The sequence below is a fragment of the Trachypithecus francoisi genome, unplaced genomic scaffold (assembly GCF_009764315.1).
Source record: "Trachypithecus francoisi isolate TF-2019V2 unplaced genomic scaffold, Tfra_2.0 Lachesis_group0, whole genome shotgun sequence".
In the NCBI taxonomy this organism is placed as follows: Eukaryota; Metazoa; Chordata; class Mammalia; order Primates; family Cercopithecidae; genus Trachypithecus; species Trachypithecus francoisi.
The window spans coordinates 7,440,914-7,464,330 of NW_022681453.1; the positions used below are offsets into that span (position 1 = coordinate 7,440,914).

Genomic DNA, 23,417 nt, shown 5'->3' on the forward strand with positions numbered 1-23,417 from the left:
TAGTTCAGCATGATAAGCTTGTGAAGTGCAAAGGAGTGAAATTGACAAGAAATTAAGCTATAAATTAGGGAACCAATGAAGGGAAATGTACACTGTGCCAGTGAACCCAGACTTGAAGCTGTAAGCCAGGGAAGCCACTGAGGATTTTAAGTAGGGAAGTGACCTGATTTGATTGGCATTTGAAATCACTGGCTTCACCGTGGGTGATGGAGTAAAATGAGGCAAAACTGAAATAAGAGAGATCAGGCTTTGCAATGGTTAAGGTAAGAAGTCTTGAGGATGAACGTGGATTCAAGAGATCATTAGGAAGCAGAGCCAACAGGACTTGATAACTTGCTGGATGCACAGAAGGCAGGCGTCAGGGCTGAGGATGAGTCTGGCAGGATGCCCAGGTTTCCGATCTGAGTGGTTGTGTACTTATCATACTGTTTTCCAGAAAATAGGGAGGGGGAGTTCAAGAAGCAGGATGGAATGGGGAGATAAAGAAATATCAATTATGCTTTAGACATGCTGAATAGAAGTGACTGTGAATCATCCAGGCAGAAGTATCCAGTTCACAAATATGTACAAATGATAATATGGGTGTGGCAGTCAGAAAAGACAAATGGACAAGAGACAAAGATTTCAGAGCTATGAGTTATAAGTGGTAGTTCACTTACCAAGAATGTGAGTGAGTCAACTCATGGGGAGTGTATACAGGGAGAAGAAAGCCATCTGAGCATGAATCTCTGAGGAATACCAAGTTGGAGGGTCAGTGATGAAAGAGAACTCATTCAAAGATGGAGTCAAAGACACTGAGATGTCCCAGCACATCATGCATGCAATCCCAACACTTTGGGATGCCAAGGCAGGAGGATGGCTTGAGCCCTGGAATTCTAGACCAGCCTGGGCAACATAGGGAGAACCTGTCTCTACAAAAAATAAAAAGAAATTAGCCAGGTGTGGTGGTGCACACCTGTGGTCCCAGCTACTTGGGAGGCTGAGGTGGGAGGATCACTTGAGCCCAGGAGGTAGAGGCTACAGTGAGCTCTGATCACACCATTGCACTCCAGCCTGGGCGACAGAGTGAGACTCCATCTCCAGAAAGAAAAAAAAGAGATGCTGAAAAGGATCAGAAAAACAATGCCCTAAAAGTCAAGAGAGGAGTATAAAAGAGAGGGAGGCCTCAAAGAACAAGGAGAGCCAGGCCTGAAACTTCTCCCTTAGCTATTAGTAAAAGCAGACATCACCTTGTAGAGGGCAGTGTTCCTAGAGGGATGGAGACTGAAAGCTAGGGTGCAAAGAGGTAAGAGGTTGAACAGAAATGAGAAGGTGGAAGCAGGTAGGACAGGTCTAGGAAGGAGACAAGCAGCAGCTAGTGGGAGAGAGTGCAAAAGGAGAGGAGTTTCGTTTCGTTCATAAAAAGGAAATACTTGCTCAGGCTTGTATTCTAAGAGGGCAGTAACAGAAGGCAGGAACAAGGAATAAAAAAGACAACAGAGGCTGCCAAGTCTGGGGAGATGTGTTCCACAGCACAGCCTGGGAGGGAGATGTCGGCTTTGAACAGGAGGGGAACTACTGATGCTACAGAGGTGGAAGGGAATAGGATAGGAACAACTAATACAGACAATTTTGTGGATTAAAAAGCTAAATTTTGAAGGCAATACTTTAAAGATGGGCTGTAATTTCTTCCCAGAAAAAAAAAAAAAAAAAAAAAAGGCAAGTTCTTCAGATTGGAGTCATGGAGTTGTGCAAAAGAAGGCAGCTTGAAAAGGGAGATGAAACACTAAAGTAGCAAGTGAAACAGAACTGAAGGCTCCAAGAAAAGGACCATCGGTTTGAATTGAGCCCCCCAGCAAGTCTGGTCATTGGAGACTTGTGGCCAATTGATTGGCAAAGTAAGATTTTTTTTTCTGCACTATGCTCAGTAGCTGCTCCTATGTAGATGCAGAGAAAGAATATTTAGATTTCCCAAACTTGGGATTTACAAGGCCAAAGGAAGGAAAGGAAAGAAATGGGGAAGATATGAGTCCTGCGGTTGCAGAGATGGCCTATACATGTTCGGTTATAGAGGACTTCAGAACACACTGCCCCGAAAAGGTGCCAACTGGCATATTGACAACTTTGAATTAAAGGTACTTGAAAAACCGCAGGTACAAGAAGATCATTCTTCTTCTTCTTAAAAATAGAAGATGAAATTCCCATCTGAAAGGTATCCTCCTATACCAGAAAAAAAAAAAAAAAATACTCCTGTCATCGAGGATGGGAAGTTGAGGCTGAGGGAAATCTGTGCAAACTTGTTACGCTAACCCTTATCTTCCTAGTTACTTCTCTACCCAATTAACTGCCCACGCCCCTTAGCCTTGTCACATTTTCACAATGTACTAATCTTTCTCCAATTCCGTATATAAGCATTCAGCCCAAGCGGGGTCTCTGGGCCTTCATTTCCTTATGAAAGCTTCCATACCACATAAAAGTGACACCAAATACATTTGTATGTTTTTCTCCTATCTGACATCAACTTAATTCTCAGGCTAATCAGAAAAAACTCTAAGAGAATAGAGGTAAAATTGTGCCTCCCCAGCTGGCTAGGGGAGAAAGTGAGCCCAGGAAATGGTTGACAATTTGGAGATGGTGAGGTGGGAAGGTGGCTATGGAGGTAGCAGGGACATGGGTGTGGGCCTGCTATTAGAAAAGGTGGCTGTGAGTGGAAGAAGGGATATCAGAGTCTGGAACCATAGAAGATGCTCAGCCCTGAAGACTGAAGGTCACATGAGCTGGGGAAGAGCTTTGCCAAGGTGGGTGGAGTGTCAGTGAAGGTCACTGAAGACAACTAGTGGGGACTTAGTGGGGAGTAGTGGAACGGCCTCTGGACCAGTCTTCAGGAGTCCTGGGTTTTAATTTTACCCCTGCCACTTTCTTTCTGTGTGGCCTTGAGCTTTACACCCACCCTCTCTGAGCTTTTGTCTCCTCGATGAGAACAGAGATATGGAGGTACTGTAATGTTAAATAATACGCATGAGAATTCCTGCCACTTAAGTCGGTCTCCATCAGTATTGACTGGATCTGGAGCCTGGCATGTTAGACATGAGCCTGTGGAGCATAGGAGCCCAGGGATGGGAGGGAAAATGGCCCAACCAGTATGGGACAAGAGACAGAAGAAAGGGGACTGGGGAAGAAGGGAATACACTTTGGCAGGCTTCCCAGTTTTGCTTAGAACTGACCTTACTTATCTTCAGATGGAGGAAGGCAAAGAGGAGTTACCCTGAAAGATATTTTGATCATCCTACGTTGCAAAGACAGCTTTGTTTCACTTGATTTATGAAGACTGTTTTTAAAATCCAGCCAACTTTGTTCTTAGATACCTGTGTCCTTGAACTCATGCCCTTTTGGCTGTTCCGGGCACTCTTTCCATCAATTATCTGTCTAGCCAGCATATTCCATTCCTCTGTCTCCACTGGCAATTTCTTTTTAACCTCCAAACACCTGGCAGTGTCTCCTTCCTTAAGAGACTCTCCCCAGCCTGCCTCCCAGCCCTGAGAGCTCTATTGGTCTCTCTCCACTTCCTTACTAATCTCACTCTAGCCCAAAACAGAGCTGGACAGAATATAAGATTCTCTTTGGTAGAACAGGGAGCCTAGAGATGCTAGAAACTGATCCAAGCCAGGCCTGACAGGGGCAGAATCAAACTGGCAGACAACAGAATGGAAGGTGGTTGCAGAATAGAGACAGGAGAATGAAAACAGAAGGAATAGCCATCTTTCACCCACTTCTAATTTAAGCCATCTCTCGGTATTGTATAAACTTTGGACTGTGGACTCTCTTGGATCCTATGGGGGACAAAAAAAAAATGGTTTGTATATAGATAAATACATCACCACTTGTACAATAATAGTAATAGTACAATAATAGCTAACACATGTATAGCATTTACTAAATGTCACAATTTGCTCTATGGTCATTGTGTATACTAACTTATTTAGAGCTCACAACAATCCTAGGAGGTAGGTATAGTTATTATCCCCATTTTACAGATGAGGGGACTGAGGGTCACCAAAATTAAATAACTTGTTGAAGGTCACGTATTTTGTAAGTGGTGGCCAAGCCCAGGTAGCCTGAATCAGTAGCACTTATAGAGCATTTATACTTATACTTTTTCTCATGTCATTTGCATACTGACCCTGGGAGGCCCAGATGACATATATAATTATGCTCATTACCACTAACAGATAAGGAAACTGAGTCCAGGAGATGAAGTCATTGCCTGAGTTCACAGAGTCAGGAAATGGCAGAGTCAGGGACTTAGGTTCTGTACTACAAATCTGTGCAACTGGGGAGACATGAGTGAAAGAAACTGGCATCTGAGGCTGCTATGGGCAAACACCACGGCAAAAGCCAGGCTGGCCACTAGGTGAGCTGCTAGGGACAGCTGGGCACACCTTCAGCCAAGTCAACTTCAATGTTCAGGGGTTCTCTGGCAGCACACAAACCATGCATTGCCAGTTTTATATGGTTAGTGTAGGATTTCTGGAGTGTCCCCATTCTTTCAGGCAGTCATGAATCCTCCAGTGAATGTGACAATCCCAACAGGGATCCTGGGTCTGGGTCCTAACAGCACCACTGTACGAATCCCATGGCCCCAATGACTTTGCTTCCACTTTTATTCTTCGGAACCCTGTCACTTGAGACTTATCTCCCACTCCTTCTCAAAGCCCTGACCTCCCTCAATTTGACTGTGCATCCTCCTGATTCTCCTGCTTCGTGTTTCCTTGTCTCCCTCCTGGGGTTCTCTATGCCCCAACTCCACCCCTCATCGTGGGCGCTCCTCAAGGCCTCATTTCTTTCCACTCTTCCTAGATGGTCTCATCTCTCTCCATGATGTCCAACATTTAGTTATTTTTGAAATACTCCTTAAATCAATTATTGTGTGGTAAAAAATATATTAAAGGATAGAACTAAAATTCTTCTTAAGAATGAAACTGTCGGCTGGGCGCATAATCCCAGCCTGTAATCCCAGCACTTTGGGAGGCTGAGGCAGGCGAATCACAAGGTCAGGAGTTTGAGACAAGCCTGGCCAACATGGTGAAACCCCGTCTCTACTAAGAATACAAAAAATTAGCTGGGCATAGTGGCAGGCGCCTGTAATCCCAGCTACTCCGGAGGCCGAGGCAAGCGAATCGCTTGAACCTGGGAGGCGGAGGTTGCGGTGAGCAGAGATCGCACCACTGCACTCCAACCCTGGGCAACAGAATGAGACTCCCCCTCCAAAAAAAAAAAAAAAAAAGGAATGAAATGTCTTACTTTAGGAAGATACCTTGTTGAGACAGTTGGGCAGAAAAGATAAGACCCGAGGGCAGGGGGAACCTGGAAAGAAGGAGTAGAATATAAAGAAGGCTAAACTGATTTTCTTAAGAAAATGGAAGAAATTAGGAAAATAAGGGTGAAGGAGAAGTGTCCGCCAGAGGAAAAGTAGAGATGAGTGGCATAAACTTAGGCTGAGTTGGTAGAAATGGCTGAGGGGCTCTTTAAGAAGGATGCCCCTGGGGGCGGAGCAAGATGGCCAAATAGGAACAGCTCCAGTCTCCAACTCCCAGCGCGAGTGACACAGAAGACCGGTGATTTCTGCATTTTCAACTGAGGTACTGGGGTCATCTCTCTAGGGAATGCCGGACAATTGGTGCTGGTCAGCTGCTGCAGCCTGACCAGCGTGAGCTGAAGCAGGGCGAGGCATCGCCTCACCTGGAAGCGCAAGGGGGAAGGAAATCCGTTTTCCTAGCCAGGGGAACTGAGACACACAACACCTGGAAAATCGGGTAACTCCCACCCCAATACTGCGCTTTAAGGAAACAGGCACACCAGGAGAATATATCCCACACCTGGCCGGGAGGGTCCCACGCCCACGGAGCCACCCTCACTGCTAACACAGCAGTCGGCCGCGATATATCCGCAAGGCAGCAGCGAGGCTGGGGGAGGGGCGCCTGCCATTGCTGAGGCTTAAGTAGGTAAACAAAGCCGCTGGGAAGCTCGAACTGGGTGGAGCTCACAGCAGCTCAAGGAAGCCTGCCTGTCTCTGTAGACTCCACCTCTGGGGACAGCGCACAGCTGAAGTCCAATAGGGGAAGCAGCGGGGGCCAGTGCAGATGCGAACGACTCTGTCTGACAGCATTGGGGAGAGCCGTGGATCTCCCAACGTGGAGGTTGAGATCTGAGAACGGACAGACTGCCTGCTCAGGTGGGTCCCTGACCCCTGAGTAGCCTAGCTGGGAGACATCCCCCACTAGGGACAGTCTGACACCCCACACCTCACAGGGTGGAGTCACCCCTGAGAGGAAACTTCCAAAGGAAGAATCAGACAGGTACACTCGCTGTTCAGCAATATTCTATCTTCGGCAACTTCTGCTGCTGATACCCAGGCAAACAGGGTCTGGAGTGGACCTCAAGCAATCTCCAACAGACCAACAGACAGTCCTTCTGACTGTCAGATGGAAAACTATCAAACAGGAAGGACACCTATACCAAAACCCCATCAGTACGTCACCATCACCAAAGACCAGAGACAGATAAAACCACAAAGATGGGGAAGAAGCAGGGCAGAAAAGCTGGAAATTCAAAAAATAAGAGCACATCTCCCCCTGCAAAGGAGCGCAGCTCATCGCCAGCAATGGATCAAAGCTGGTCAGAGAATGACTTTGACGAGATGAGAGAAGAAGGCTTCAGTCCATCAAACCTCTCAGGGCTAAAGGAGGAATTACGTACCCAGGGCAAAGAAACTAAAAATCTTGAAAAAAGAGTGGAAGAATTGACAGCTAGAATAATGAATGCAGAGAAGATCATAAACGAAATGACAGAGATGAAAACCATGACATGAGAAATACGTGACAAATGCACAAGCTTCAGTAACCGACTCGATCAACTGGAAGAAAGAGTATCAGCGATTGAGGATCAAATGAATGAAATGAAGCGAGAAGAGAAACCAAAAGAAAAAAGAAGAAAAAGAAATGAACAAAGCCTGCAAGAAGTATGGGATTATGTAAAAAGACCAAATCTACGTCTGATTGGGGTACCTGAAAGTGAGGGGGAAAATGGAACCAAGTTGGAAAACACTCTTCAGGATATCATCCAGGAGAACTTCCCCAACCTAGTAGGGCAGGCCAACATTCAATTCAGGAAATACAGAGAACGCCACAAAGATACTCCTCCAGAAGAGCAACTCCAAGACACATAATTGCCAGATTCACCAAAGTTGAAATGAAGGAAAAATCTTAAGGGCGGCCAGAGAGAAAGGTCGGTTACCCACAAAGGGAAGCCCATCAGACTAACAGCAGATCTCTTGGCAGAAACTCTACAAGCCAGAAGAGAGTGGGGGCCAATATTCAACGTTCTTAAAGAAAAGAATTTTCAACCCAGAATTTCATATCCAGCCAAACTCAGTTTCATCAGTGAAGGAGAAATAAAATCCTTTACAGATAAGCAAATGCTTAGAGATTTTGTCACCACCAGGCCTGCCTTACAAGAGACCCTGAAGGAAGCCCTAAACATGGAAAGGAACAACCGGTACCAGCCATTGCAAAAGCATGCCAAAATGTAAAGACCATCGAGGCTAGGAAGAAACTGCATCAACTAATGAGCAAAATAACCAGTTAATATCATAATGACAGGATCAAGTTCACACATAACAATATTAACCTTAAATGTGAATGGACTAAATGCTCCAATTAAAAGACACAGACTGGCAAACTGGATAAGAGTCAAGACCCATCAGTCTGCTGTATTCAGGAGACCCATCTCACATGCAGAGACATACATAGGCTCAAAATAAAGGGATGGAGGAAGATCTACCAAGCAAATGGAGAACAAAAAAAAGCAGGGGTTACAATCCTAGTCTCTGATAAAACAGACTTTAAACCATCAAAGATCAAAAGAGACAAAGAAGGCCATTACATAGTGGTAAAGGGATCAATTCAACAGGAAGAGCTAACTCTCCTAATATATATGCACCCAATACAGGAGCACCCAGATTCATAAAGCAAGTCCTTAGAGACCTACAAAGAGACTTAGACTCCCATACAATAATAATGGGAGACTTCAACACTCCACTGTCAACATTAGACAGATCAACGAGACAGAAAGTTAACAAGGATATCCAGGAATTGAACTCATCTCTGCACCAAGCGGACCTAATAGACATCTATAGAACTCTCCACCCCAAATCAACAGAATATACATTCTTCTCAGCACCACATCGCACTTATTCCAAAATTGACCACATCATTGGAAGTAAAGCACTCCTCAGCAAATGTACAAGAACAGAAATTATAACAAACTGTCTCTCAGACCACAGTGCAATCAAACTAGAACTCAGGACTAAGAAACTCAATCAAAACCGCTCAACTACATGGAAACTGAACAACCTGCTCCTGAATGACTACTGGGTACATAACGAAATGAAAGCAGAAATAAAGATGTTTTTGAAACCAATGAGAACAAAGATACAACATAGCAGAATCTCTGGGACACATTTAAAGCAGTGTGTAGAGGGAAATTTATAGCACTAAATGCCCACAAGAGAAAGCAGGAAAGATCTAAAATTGACACTCTAACATCACAATTAAAAGAACTAGAGAGGCAAGAGCAAACACATTCAAAAGCTAGCAGAAGGCAAGAAATAACTAAGATCAGAGCAGAACTGAAGGAGATAGAGACACAAAAAACCCTCCAAAAAATCAATGAATCCAGGAGTTGGTTTTTTGAAAAGATCAACAAAATTGACAGACCGCTAGCAAGACTAATAAAGAAGAAAAGAGAGAGGAATCAAATAGATGCAATAAAAAATGATAAAGGGGATATCACCACCGACCCCACAGAAATACAAACAACCATCAGAGAATACTATAAATGCCTCTACGCAAATCAACTAGAAAATCTAGAAGAAATGGATAATTTCCTGGACACTTACACTCTTCCAAGACTAAACCAGGAAGAAGTTGAATCCCTGAATAGACCAATAGCAGGCTCTGAAATTGAGCCCATAATTAATAGCCTACCCACCAAAAAAAGTCCAGGACCAGATGGATTCACAGCTGAATTCTACCAGAGGTACAAGGAGGAGCTGGTACCATTCCTTCTGAAACGATTCCAATCAATTGAAAAAGAGGGAATCCTCCCTAACTCGTTTTATGAGGCCAACATCATCCTGATACCAAAGCCTGGCAGAGACACAACAAAAAAAGAGAATTTTAGACCAATATCCCTGATGAACATCGATGCAAAAATCCTCAATAAAATACTGGCAAACCGGATTCCGCAGCACATCAAAAAGCTTATCCACCATGATCAAGTGGGCTTCATCCCTGGGATGCAAGGCTGGTTCAACATTTGCAAATCAATAAACGTAATCCAGCATCTAAACAGAACCAAAGACAAGAACCACATGATTATCTCAATAGATGCAGAAAAGGCTTTTGACAAAATTCAACAGCCCTTTATGCTAAAAACGCTCAATAAATTCGGTATTGATGGAACGTACCTCAAAATAATAAGAGCTATTTATGACAAACCCACAGCCAATATCATACTGAATGGGCAAAAACTGGAAAAATTCCCTTTGAAAACTGGCACAAGACAGGGATGCCCTCTCTCACCACTCCTATTCAACATAGTGTTGGAAGTTCTGGCTAGGGCAATCAGGCAAGAGAAAGAAATCAAGGGTATCCAGTTAGGAAAAGAAGAAGTCAAATTGTCCCTGTTTGCAGATGACATGATTGTATATTTAGAAAACCCCATCGTCTCAGCCCAAAATCTCCTTAAGCTGATAAGCAACTTCAGCAAAGTCTCAGGATACAAAATTAATGTGCAAAAATCACAAGCATTCTTATACACCAGTAACAGACAAGCAGAGAGCCAAATCAGGAATGAACTTCCATTCACAATTGCTTCAAAGAGAATAAAATACCTAGGAATCCAACTTACAAGGGATGTAAAGGACCTCTTCAAGGAGAACTACAAACCACTGCTCAGTGAAATAAAAGAGGACACAAACAAATGGAAGAACATACCATGCTCATGGATAGGAAGAATCAATATCGTGAAAATGGCCATACTGCCCAAGGTTATTTATAGATTCAATGCCATCCCCATCAAGCTACCAATGACTTTCTTCACAGAATTGGAAAAAACTGCTTTAAAGTTCATATGGAACCAAAAAAGAGCCCGCATTGCCAAGACAATCCTAAGTCAAAAAGACAAAGCTGGAGGCATCACGCTACCTGACTTCAAACTATACTACAAGGCTACAGTAACCAAAACAGCATGGTACTGGTACCAAAACAGAGATATAGACCAATGGAACAGAACAGAGTCCTCAGAAATAATACCACACATCTACAGCCATCTGATCTTTGACAAACCTGACAAAAACAAGAAATGGGGAAAGGATTCCCTATTTAATAAATGGTGCTGGGAAAATTGGCTAGCCATAAGCAGAAAGCTGAAACTGGATCCTTTCCTTACCCCTTATAGGAAAATTAATTCAAGATGGATTAGAGACTTAAATGTTAGACCTAATACCATAAAAACCCTAGAAGAAAACCTAGGTAGTACCATTCAGGACATAGGCATGGGCAAGGACTTCATGTCTAAAACACCAAAAGCAACGGCAGCAAAAGCAAAAATTGACAAATGGGATCTAATTAAACTAAAGAGCTTTTGCACAGCAAAAGAAACTACCATCAGAGTGAACAGGCAACCTACAGAATGGGAGAAAAATTTTGCAACCTACTTATCTGACAAAGGGCTAATATCCAGAATCTACAAAGAACTCAAACAAATATACAAGAAAAAAACAAACAACCCCATCAAAAAGTGGGCAAGGATATGAACAGACATTTCTCAAAAGAAGACATCCATACAGCCAACAGACACATGAAAAAATGCTCGTCATCACTCGCCATCAGAGAAATGCAAATCAAAACCACAATGAGATACCATCTCACACCAGTTAGAATGGCAATCATTAAAAAGTCAGGAAACAATAGATGTTGGAGAGGATGTGGAGAAATAGGAACACTTTTACACTGTTGGTGGGATTGTAAACTAGTTCAACCATTATGGAAAACAGTATGGCGATTCCTCAAGGATCTAGAACTAGATGTACCATATGACCCAGCCATCCCACTACTGGGTATATACCCAAAGGATTATAAATTACTCTACTACAAAGACACATGCACACGTATGTTTATTGCGGCACTATTCACAATAGCAAAGACTTGGAATCAACCCAAATGTCCATCTGTGACAGACTGGATTAAGAAAATGTGGCACATATACACCATGGAATACTATGCAGCCATCAAAAAGGATGAGTTTGCGTCCTTTGTAGGGACATGGATGCAGCTGGAAACCATCATTCTTAGCAAACTATCACAAGAAGAGAAACCAAACACCGCATGTTCTCACTCATAGGTGGGAACTGAACAATGAGATCACTTGGACTCGGGAAGGGGAACATCACACACTGGGGCCTATCATGGGGAGGGGGGAGGAGGGAGGGATTGCATTGGGGAGTTATACATGATATAAACGTTATGCACATGTACCCTAGAACTTAAAGTATAATTAAAAAAAAAAAATTAAAAAAAATAAAATAAAAGCCAATTCCTAAAATAAAAAAAATAAAAAAAAAAGGAAGGATGCCCCTAGGCCAATGTTAGGTTACTTGCACATCTGCAATGTAAAACCCCACAATCTCTCCTGATTTGAATAAATTCTAATATTAGCCAAGGATTCTCATGAGCCTTTTTATGCTTCTTCACAAAATAAGCAAAATTCTGATTCAATATCTGCATAAATGAGGTACAAAATAGGATCAGGGCCTGTGAGGTTTTAGACAATCCACAAACTAATTGGGTGAGAGGCTCCTAAATTCTTAGATATCTTGTGGAAGGTATTAGACTTATGATGAGTGAGGGAATAGGGATTTTAAACCCATCTTATATAGGGACTTAAGAAACATGGATACCTCACACTAATATAATTATAAAGTTATTAAAGTTGCTCATGATAAACATTTTGAATAACACTAAAAAGTAAAAAGAAGGAATACAAATAAACTGTAGTCTACCTCTAAATACAACTAGTTTAACATTTTCATGAATAACTCTCCAATTCCTTTCCTGGTAAAACTTTTCATATAACTTAATAATCTTCTATATACTCCAATGCACTCCAATATTCTAAACCCATCTTTTCAAATTCCCGTCTATTGAACAACAAGCTTGACGTGTCCTAAATTGAGTTCAACATCTTTACTCCCCCTACACCCACCTCACTGCCTTTCCTCTTTCAGGTAATGACTGAAAGACATTGTGTCGGGGGCCTCTCCTAAATGCCATTATTTTTTCCATCGTGTTGGGTTACTTAATTTCTCCCCCAAATGCACTCCACACTGCTCCCTTCTAACCTCTGTCTCGTGTTGTTTTCTCTGCCTAGACTTCCTCTCTCTTGATAGTTTGCCCATCTGTCATGGGCTGAATTTTGTTCCTCTCAAAACTCGTATGTTGAAGGCTTAATCCTCAGTATGTCAGAATATGACTGTATTTGGAAACAGAGCCTTTAAAGAGGTAATTAAGTTAAAATGAGATCATTAGGGTGGGCTCTAATCTAAGATGGCTGGTGTCCTTTGAAGAAGAGGAGATTACAACACAGACACACAGAGTAAAGGATGGCCATGTGAGGACACAACCAGAAGGCAGCTCTCTGTGAGCCAAGGAGAGAGGCCCCAGGAGAAACCTATCCTACTCATACCTTAATCTCAGACTTCCATTGTCCAGGGCTGTGAGAAAATTAATTTCTGTTCCTTAGTCACCTAGTCTATGGTACTTTGCTGTGGCAACCCAAACAAACTAATGTACCATCTTCAAGGCCAATCTCTGTTTCCACCTTCTTCGTGTGACATTTCTGTTCTCCTTCCCTGCGGCCTGTGTGACACTCTGCTATGGCTTATTTGCCTATCTGCTCTCCTGGGTGAGGCATGTATCCTGCCTCATTCTTCAGGACAGATGACGTTTTACTCATCTCTGTCATCATCATTGCAACTAACTCAGAGCCTTGCATGTGGTAGGTGTTCAAAAAGCAGTTATTGGATTGTACTAAAAAAATTTATTGCAAGAATAATTCACTTAAATATTACTGTAAAAAAGTAGAAAATGTATCATTGTAAGCAGTAATAAACATGTCATTTTTTTTTATTTTTGGTATTCCCCAGGTACCAGGCATTTTCCTCTGATACTGAATACCCAAGAAAAGAAAGTTGTTAGGCAAACCAAAATAAATGTCTAGCCTTTTAAAAGTTTAAATAGGTAAGTATCTCCCTTTTTACATGGTAATATGCTTTAAATCCACAACTAGTCAGTATGGCACAATGAAACAAGCATTGGTTTATGAGTCAGACTAATTTGGTTTCATGCTTGGCTCCACCATTTACTTCCTATGCAACTATTATCAGATTATTTCACCTCCCCAAGTCTGCTTCCTTATCTATAAAATGGAAATGTCCATAAATACTTTATAGAATTGGCATGAGGATTGAATTACAAATAAGATTAGAAAAGCTAGATTGGAATCCCAGCTTTCAACCATTTATCAACTGAGTGACCTCTGACAGGTTATTTAATCCTTCTAAGCCTTCATTTCCTCAACTATAGAAGGAGAATGATGGCAATAACAGTACCAAGCTAATAAGCCTGCTGACAGAATTACTTGGGTATCTGAAAAAGTAAACGTTCAATATATGTTAAGTGATACAATGTCAGCATTAAAGTGACTAATACAGAGACTACCACATAGATAATATATAATAAATCATATTTATTAATATTATTATACTAGGATGATTTACATTAAAAACTATGGTCATAAATGAAAAGTATTTTCTTTATACTCAATTATACATTTTCTAAAGGAGAAGTTCAGTATTTGAAGCAATTCAGTCTTTTCCTGAGTGAGAATAGTTTTGAGCAACAGCATTGACAGAGCAATGTGTAATCTCATCCCTTTCAGTCCATTCTATTGTCACCTTTGGTGCTGGGGTTATCCCTCATTGCAGGCAGCCAGAACTCTACTTTACAGAGTCATTTCATGCAATGGTAGACAGGAAGATAAAGCTGTTAGTGAAGCTAGCTCAGCTCCATGACAGATGCCTTCTAACGGAGTCCAAAATGGGCGGCTTCCCCAACCCAAAACACACACATGTGGCTGGGTCCTTCCACGTGAAATAACAAGAGTAATCAACCAGAAGAATGCAGGGGGTGGGGCGGGTGTGGGGGGGGTTCCAAACTAGGGAATAATAAAGAATATTTTTTAATTGTTTTTAATTTTATACAATTTTATATCCCCCCCTTCTGGAATGGGAAGAAAAGGTATAAATGGACTATAATTTTGTTTCAGAAGTAGTATTTACATATATGTATAGTATTAGCATGGAAATGTAAACCCTTTTCTTAAATCTTTACTATTTTGAAAATACTGTGTCAAGCACATAATAAAAGCTTAGTAAATATTCCTTGAATTTCAATTCATCAATAAATTCATATCTATTTCAATGACTTCAGGAAAAATAAAACCTTATATAATATTATATTGGTGATTCTCAAAGAATCACTGGAGTGGAGAAGCAGATGCTCATTACAATTACTTAGTTAAAAAATCATAATAATACATCTTGATAAATAATTTTATTAAGTAAAAAAACACATTTATTCTGTACCTACCATATGCCAAGTAGGTTCTCAAAAAATAAAGATGAATTAGATTCTCTATCCTTTCAAGGTTGAATAGATATATCCTTCCCCAATCCGATGGACTCTTAACAAAAAGAGAATTAATTCTAGAAGGGCTCTACTCCCTTTCTGCCACTTTCTCCCATGAAACAATGGAGCAGAGTGGAAAGAAAGGTGAAGTCAGGCTTCTGAGCATCTCTGTCATGCAACATCTTCTCTTTTCCCCACTAGGGGTAGAAAGAGTGTCTTCTCAAGTTTGTGGGGATTTCTGGAGCAAAACCTCAGAATCAAAGAATGCTGGAGCCAAAGGTCATTGGAGAGGTCTCTTTGCCTCATAGTTCTCAACCCCAGTTTCTAAATGAGTGTGAGGGTCAATGTGTTCCTGCAGTTTTATATCTAGTTGAAAACCACTGATAGAGTCTACAGTTTTCCTTTTACAGGCAAGAAAGCAGGTTCACAGGAACACGGAAAGCTTGCCTCAAATCACAGTGGAAACTCGAATCCAGGTCTCCTTACTTCAAATACCAAACTTTCTTTACCTGGGATCCCAAGAATAGCTCTACGAAGTCTGGTGACCCTTCCTAAAATTGTATGTAAAATTTGTATATGGGCCGGGTGCAGCGGCTCACACCTGTTATCCCAGCACTTTGGGTGGATCATGAGGTCAAGAGTTTGAGACCAGCCTGGCCAATATGGTGAAACCCAGTCTCTACTAAAAATACAAAAATTAGCTGGGTCTGGTGGCGGGCACCTGTAATCCCAGTTACTCCAGAGGCAGAGGAAGGAGAATCATTTGAACTAGGCAGGCGGAGGTGGCAGTGAGCCGAGATTGTGCCATTGCACTCCAGCCTGGGCGACATGGGGAGACTCTGTCGCAAGGAAAAAAAAAAAAAAGTATGCATGTGTACATTCAAATGGGAAGAGGATCCATGGCTTTTGATAAATTCTCAAAAAAATTAAAATCGGCCAGGCGCGGTGGCTCACGCCTGTAATACCAGCACTTTGGGAGGCTGAGACGGGCAGATCACGAGGTCAGGAGATCAAGACTTTCCTGGCTAATACGGTGAAACCCCGTCTCTAGTAAAAATACAAAAAATTAGCAAGGCGGGGTGGCCTGTAGTCCCAATTACTCGGGAGGCTGAGGCAGGAGAATGGCGTGAACCTGGGAGGCGGAGCTTGCTGTGGGCCGAGATCGTGCCACTGCACTCCAGCCTGGGCGACAGAGCCAGACTCCGTTTCAAAAAATAATAATAATAATAATTAATTAATTATAACCATAAGTTCAAATTTGCGTTAGCAATTTCCCAGGCAATTTTAAGAAGTGTCTGGGTATAGTGAGCAGGATTGGCCAGGTGTGATTCAGGGTTAGAACCCCACATAACGTGATTGGAGAGATGTGGTATGAGCCCCACTCTATAAGAACTCCCCAGTTTCCTCTTAAACTTTTGCCTGAAATTGCTTTGTGGGTTAACGGATTTTGTACTATTCAAATGCAGATGTCCCTGGAGAAACAACAGAAGTCATTGTCACACACAATAAAGTTGAAGTCATCATATTGCCTCCAAAAAGCTGTGGAGTAGCTGCAAGCAGATATGAAGGATGGGGAAGGGACACAGGAACTACAGGGACCCTGTGCATTGAGGGATGGGAGAGCTCCACGGAGGAAGTGGCACAAAAATGGAGGCAGGTGGGCCTCAAAAACCCAAAGCACCATCCAGTTGCCACCATGACAGAACAGCAGAAGCATAGGGGCCCAGAGTTACCCCTGGTCCCAGTCAAGCGGCAGCGGCATGAGTTGCTGTTGAGAGCGGCTGGGTCGGGCCCTGGAGCCGGCCAGAAGCCGGCGATGCCGGAAGCTTTGCTGCAAGCAGGACCTCCAAGGTGTTCCTCCCTTCAAGCTCCAATCATGCTGCTCTCTGGATATGAAGGGGAAGTACACTTCTTCAAGTTCCACCCCAAGGAATCCATCTTTGCATCTGCAGGATTTGACCGACTGATATTGTCGTGGAATGTATATGGTGACTGTGATAACACTGCCATACTGAAGGGACACAGTGCAGCAGTGATGGAACTGCACTACAACACAGATAGCAGTATCCTCTTCTCAGCATCCACAGATAAAACTGTGGCTGTGTGGGATAGTGAAACAGGCAAGAGGGTTAAAAGGCTAAAGGGACATACTTCTTTTGTGAATTCCTGTTATCTAGCCAGCTTGTTTGCACTAGCGGTGACGATGGCAGTTAAGTTTTGGGACATCTGGAAGAAAGCAGCTATCCAAACATTTTGGAACATGTACCTGGTGTTAGCTGTGACCTTCAATGACACAAGTGGTCAGATTATTTCTGGTGGAATAGACAATGATATCAAGGTCTGGGACCTGCACCAGAACAAACTAATGTACACCATGACAGGCCATGCAGATTCGGTGACTGGCCTGAGCTTAAGTTCTGAAGGCTCTTATCTCTTGTCCAATGCAATGGACAATACAGTTCTTGTCTGGGATGTCTGGCCATTTGCCCCCAAAGGGAGGTGTGTAAAGATATTTCAAGGAAATGTGCACAACTTTGAAAAGAACCTTCTAAGATGTTCTTGGTCACCTGATGGAAGCAAAATAGCAGGTAGCTCAGCTGACAGGTTTGTGTATGTGTGGGATACCACAAGCAGGAGAATATTGTATAAGCTGCCTGGCCATGCTGGCTCCATCAGTGAAGTTGCTTTCCACCCTGACTAGCCCATCATTATCTCAGCATCGAGTGACAGCATTGAGACTGTGTGGGATATGGAATGGAAGACTCCAAAGCTACTTGTCTTTGAGACCTCAGACTGCATAAGTGATGTCAAATATTTGTTGCCCAGGCTAGTACCCTCCCTTCAGATGACCATTACTGGCAAGAAACAGAGGAGGCGGTGGCCATATTCCAAAAACGACTGCTATCCCATTTCACCAGGATAACTAAGGCAAGCTCCCCATGGCCTCTAAAATCCACCTGCCAGATTTCAGGGAGTGTTTTATTTTATTTTTTCTTTTTCTTTCATCCTGTTTTGTAATGCCTGCCCAATGTGACAAATTTGCTGGTTGGGATTTTTTTTTTATTTAGTAATTGGCTTGTATGATATTTTCTTTCTGTATTTCTCTGTGATTTTGTATTAAAAGCCTTAAAAACAAACAAACAAACCTAAAGCACCTCTGTTTTCTGTTGATGACAGTCCTGAAGGGTAAAAATCCAAATTCACTGCAACAGATCAGAAGCCTCATTAACTGACAATTTGGCTGAGACCACTCTAAGCCCTGTGACGTTCTCCACCAAATAGTTGAGTAGGTAAATAAATAAATATTGTGGCAGCCAGAGAAACACCATGTTTCCCTGAAGAATTCCACTTGCAGACTTGAGGAAGAGTTCAACAACAAGCATCTGGTACAGTTAGCTAGAAGCTGTCATGTCTTCTAAAAGTGGAAGCTCACTGACAGATGCCACCTCATTGGCAGCCCAAGCCCAGTCTTCCTGGTGCCTTTTTAGACCCCTGCATTGGTGGGGCTCCATGCCTCCTGATGGGAGGCTGGGCTGCTATGAGAACAAAAGGGTCAGTGGAAGCGACCTCGTTGGCTAAATATCAGCCCCTCCAGCTCTTCTTGACCTCAGGCACTCTGACGTATAGGGGTAGCTAACCAGCTTTAAAGAAGAGACCTAAAAAAGGACTTGGCACATATGGGTCCCTGATTTCCCATTGATACTTCGACTATAGGCTGGAACAGTCAGGGTGTCAGGGAAGGGCTCACCCATCCCTTAATGAGTAAAGAAGCATGGCATTCTCTGCTGGGAGAATTTTATTTTGCTGAATACCATAGATCTTGCTAACTACCTACCCTTCTGATGACTGACTGTTCACACAGCTAAAGAGCTCCTCCTGCTGAATTCTCATCAAGAAACTGGCTGCAGAAAGCAGCTCCTCCTTATAAGCTCAGCATGTAGCCCTCTGCCAGCTACATAATGTTTCTAATTCCTACCCAAGAACAAAACACTAAAAATTAATTATTACTTGAAGGGAACAAAGAGAAAAAATACCAAGTGTTTAGTTCCTAAAATTATTTTCAGTAAAACTGGAGATAAGAAGGCTAGCCTTGAGCAGTATCTTTGTCCCCAAATGTATAATGTATTAGTCAGAGTTCTCTAGAGAACCAGAACTAATAGGAGGTAAATATAAAGAGATCATTAGAAGGAATTTGTTCATATGATTATGGAGGCTTAAAAGTCCCATAATCAATAGTCTGCAAACTGGAGACCCAGGAAAGTTGGTGGTATAGTTCCAGTCTGAGTCTGAAGGCCTGAGGACCAGGAGAGCCAATGGTACATGTCACTGTCTGAGGGCAGAAGGCCAACGTCCCAGCTCAATCAATTGGGCAAAGAGAGTGAATTCTGCCTTCCTCCATCTTTTGTTCTATTCAGGTCCTCAACTGATTGGATGATGGCCACTCACATCAGGAAGGGCAATCTGGTTTACACAATCCTCTGGTACAAATGCTGATCTCATTGGAAACACACAGACATACCCAGAAATAACATTGAAACAAACATCTGGGCACCCTGTGGCCCTGTCAAGTTGACATATAAAATTAACCATCACATATGATTTGTTGCATTTTTTTTTGTTACATAGTGTTAATAAAACTGGATGAAACTTAGAATTAATGCTGTCATTTAAAGATGGGGAAACTGAGGTCCCTAGAGAGGTTAAGGGGCTTGAATGAGACTCCCACTGACAGTTGGATAGACCTGGAAGTAAAATCCAGATGAACTATGCTATTTTCTTTTCTACTGACAGCTGGACAGTAATTGCTCTTATTACCTGAATGATTCATAACCCATTTCTAGCACGTTTAACATTTATAACTAATTACTTAAAACTAGGAAGAGTTTCACTTCCAGGTGTTGAATTTTTTGGTGTTTTTTAGACCCTCCTCTTCCCATTGTCTTATTACACCCTCCCTCCCTCATCTCAGAAACACCCTGGTTATCTCACCAGCCATCTTGATAATGGTTCTGTTGCCCTGAGAGTGAAATTAGGGCTGAGCTTGTTAAGAAGAAAAGTGCTGAGTCAATTTCTACCCAACTGACAGATTTTGTGGCAGGGCCTTGTGACCAGGGTCCCTGCCCCTCTTAGACGTTGACGGCAGTGAATTGAGGCATCCGACATTCAAATCTTCTTCCAGGCTTTTCTTTCTCTCCAGAGGAGAAGCCTTTTCTAAACACTTGCCAGGTGCTGTCGATGAGCCTTACATGTCTTTCCCTAGAAGCAAAATGTTTAAGGTCCACAAGTGAAAAAAATACGCACACTGGCTTCTGAAAGAAACTGCCCGATGACAGAAGGACCTTTACATCTAGAGGTATTGGCAAAGTTATGTGGGGCCACATGGGTAGATTGGAACTGTTCTAGCTTAAAAGGCATTGGATGCCCTGGGATCTCTCCATGGCTAGCAAAACCCAGCTCAGAGAGTGTTCTCAGCCTCCAGTATTCCCCTGGGACTTTCCAGGTCCTACCTCAGTCCTTTGGCCTAAGGTTTTATCCCCTTGTCTTGTCTACTCTATGACTTCACGCTGACTATCTCCGATTACCTAGAAAGGCCACTGTCTACTCTCAGTGGCCACTTGCCACTAACCACTGACCTGGGAATAAGTAACCAATCATGTCACCATCCTCATTCCCTTTTGAAAAATGCCATTTGATGGCCAGATGTGCTGGCTTAAGCCTGTAATCCCAGCATTTTTGAAGGCCGAGGAGGGTGGATTGCTTGAGGTCAGGAGTTTGAGACCAGCCCAGCCAACATGGCAAAACCCTGTCTCCACAAAAAATACAAAAATTAGCCGGGCTTGGTGGCGGGCACCTGTAATCCCCACTACTCAGGAAACTGAGGCATGAGAATTGCTTGAGCCTGGGAGGCGGAGGTTGCAGTGAGCTGAGATTGCACCATGGCATTCCAGCCTGGACAACAAAGCAAGACTCTCTCTCTAAAAAAAAAAAAAAAAAAAAAAAAAAAAAAAAAAAGCCATTTGAATTACACAGAAGGGCAAGGCTTCAAAATTCTGTTATAAAACTCTGCTGTTCCTCTGTCTGTCACACATTCCCTCCAGAGGGACTTAAGAGTGTGTTTGCTCATAGTATCTGGTTTAATAACAGCTTCTGATGAGTACAGATCCAAAGAAAATTGCCAGGTTTATGTGTGAATCCACTGGGCATCAAATGCTAGCCTTGTTCCTAGAGATTTTTCTTGGCATATTGCCAAGAAATACAAAACCCAGTCCTGTGTGCAGTTGAAATGTATTCAGAAGGTGTGTGTGATAAGATTTCTCATTAAAGAACACCCTTAGCTGATATACACAGCCTCAAATACGTTTTACTCCCAGAAATCACTTGGTCAGATTGAATAATTACAATGATATTAGAGAAGTCTGTGATTTGTAAAAATAAGCTTACAAAATGGAATCCACTAATAGGCTAGGCATTTTTGTCACTGATTTCAAAAGAAATTTTCAGAAACTGACTGTCCAGAGAAGACAGTGATGTAGGTAGAGATTAGAGGCCCTGTAGTGTTTTAACTCTCTGGAGGGTGCAGGGGAAATGAAGAGCCCTCGAAATAAACACTTTGAACAGCAGAGTACGTTCACATTGGACTCTTTCTTGTGATTGGCTTCTTAAAGCAGAAAACGTTATATGAATATGAAGAATTGTCTTCAGAGAGGATGTATTTCACATTCCTGCCCTTTAATGGTCCTAATGATGTAAAATTGGATGAAGTACATATTGCCGTTAAATGAAAAGTATAAATCTCTTTCCCACTTGTGATCCCAATTTCCCTCAAGGAACTCCTTTCAAGCACTCTGCTTTATAGTTAATGCTAATTTCTCCATGGCCAAAGGACCACTGGGGAGAAATTTGTGTTTAAAATGTAGTCATATGGATGAGGATTCTTCAGGAAAGCAATTATTCAATGACATTTATATAAGAGAGAAACCAATATAGACTATTCTTACTCTTACAATGGATGTTCCTGCAAGGGGCAATACAGGTCAAAATGATATAAATGGGAACTGATTTAAGTGTGTGTGAGTGTGTGTGAGTGTGTGTGTGTGTGTGTGTGTGTATGTGTGAAGCTTCTAACTATGATCTGGTGCTCCGAGTTGACAGAAATGGTCTTCGGCAACATACTTAATCAACTATAAATTCTTATCCTTGTGTCGCTCACACAAAGGTAGACATACACAATTGGGTAAAAGCCAACTCACCCCCAAAGAGCAGTGTATGTAATTCCTGGATCAATTGAACAACTTGTTTCTCAGATGTATTCAACTGAAAGATCTGTCCTTGGATATTTATACCAAAACATACTAAAACCAACAGTCAAAACATCGTATTAGTTAACAGGAGATTGTTCTGCCATGTGCAGCAAAAGGGAATTGAAAACATTTCCAAATCAATCACACCACATAAATTTGGCCATATATAAGTCCAACATATGATAAACTCCTCTTGTGGTCTTGCACTTTGCTTTACATTTGTTCCAATAGGACTCAATGTTTGGGGTGTGCATACCAAGTAATGACATGAGACAGAAGTTGGGAGCAATATGGTTAACCGGAACATGTTGGAAACCAAGGAGAGGCTGAATATTATTATATGTAACCCATGAATTGTAGTGAATGGTAGAACCAGGCTAAACTGTGCACTGCAAAACAGGTGGCAAAGTTTGGATACAATTGTCATCAGCAATTTCCAAATAACAAATAGCTGACTGATGGATAGTAGCTACTATACCAAAAATCCATATTTGCCCTTTCTGGAGCACAGCCATGATGACACTTCGTTTTGTGGCTTAAACAGGACTTGGCAATTTGCAACTAATGACATGTACCTCCAAGCTGTATCAGATGTAGTTCCAAGTATTCTTGGACAAGTATCCTTTGCAACAGAAATTGTAGGTATCAACCACAGGAGGAGCCGGAATGCCAATAATTGCAGTTGCTGCTTTCTCTATGACTTCATAAAACCATAAGAATAGGTAAAGCCACATTTTCAGGGAAATGTTGCACTTAGTAAAAAAAAAAAAAAAAAAATTCTTAGGAAGGGAAACCGATGACAATGACGATTGGCCCCATAGGGACAAATTGTTCAATTGATCCTAATTCCTCTATCTTCATCCCACTTTGGAGAAGACATTCAGCTGATCAGAAAACACAATGTGCTTGGCCCCAAGAGAAACAGGAAGCTGGGAGGCCTTCTGAGCCCATAGAAGAGTCAGTTCTCAGGATGAGTATCCTTGGGCAGTAGAGGGAAGAAGGGCCTCCTTGGGAATATGATTGATCAGGGCACTGGACTTAAAATGAACTTTGAACAGAAACTGAAAGAAGACTGTATTAGTCCATTTTCACACTGCTGTAAAGAACTCTCTGAAGCTGGGTAATTTATAAAGAAATGAGGTTTAACTAACTCACAGTTCTACATGACTGGGGAGGCTGCAGGAAACGTACAATCACGGCGGAAAGTGAAGGGAAAGCAAGCACATCTTACCATGGTGGAGCAGGACAGGAAGAGAGCAAGTGGGGGAAGCACCACATACTTTCAAAATGTCCGATCTCATGAGAACTCTATCACGAGACAGCACTAGGG

The 23,417-nt window shown here is 42.3% G+C and overlaps 2 protein-coding genes across 3 annotated transcripts in view; one reads left to right on the top strand and one right to left on the bottom strand.

Moving 5' to 3' along the window:
• The window catches only part of KCNAB1 (potassium voltage-gated channel subfamily A member regulatory beta subunit 1), a 448,855-nt gene that overhangs the window by 365,462 nt on the left and 59,976 nt on the right, over positions 1-23,417 (bottom strand). The gene's annotated exons all lie outside the window — the stretch shown is intronic.
• LOC117079498 (U5 small nuclear ribonucleoprotein 40 kDa protein-like) lies at positions 16,483-17,533 on the top strand. Its single transcript, XM_033203423.1, has one exon. The coding sequence runs from the start codon at positions 16,483-16,485 to the stop codon at positions 17,485-17,487; it is 1,005 nt and encodes a 334-aa protein (XP_033059314.1). The 3' UTR covers positions 17,488-17,533.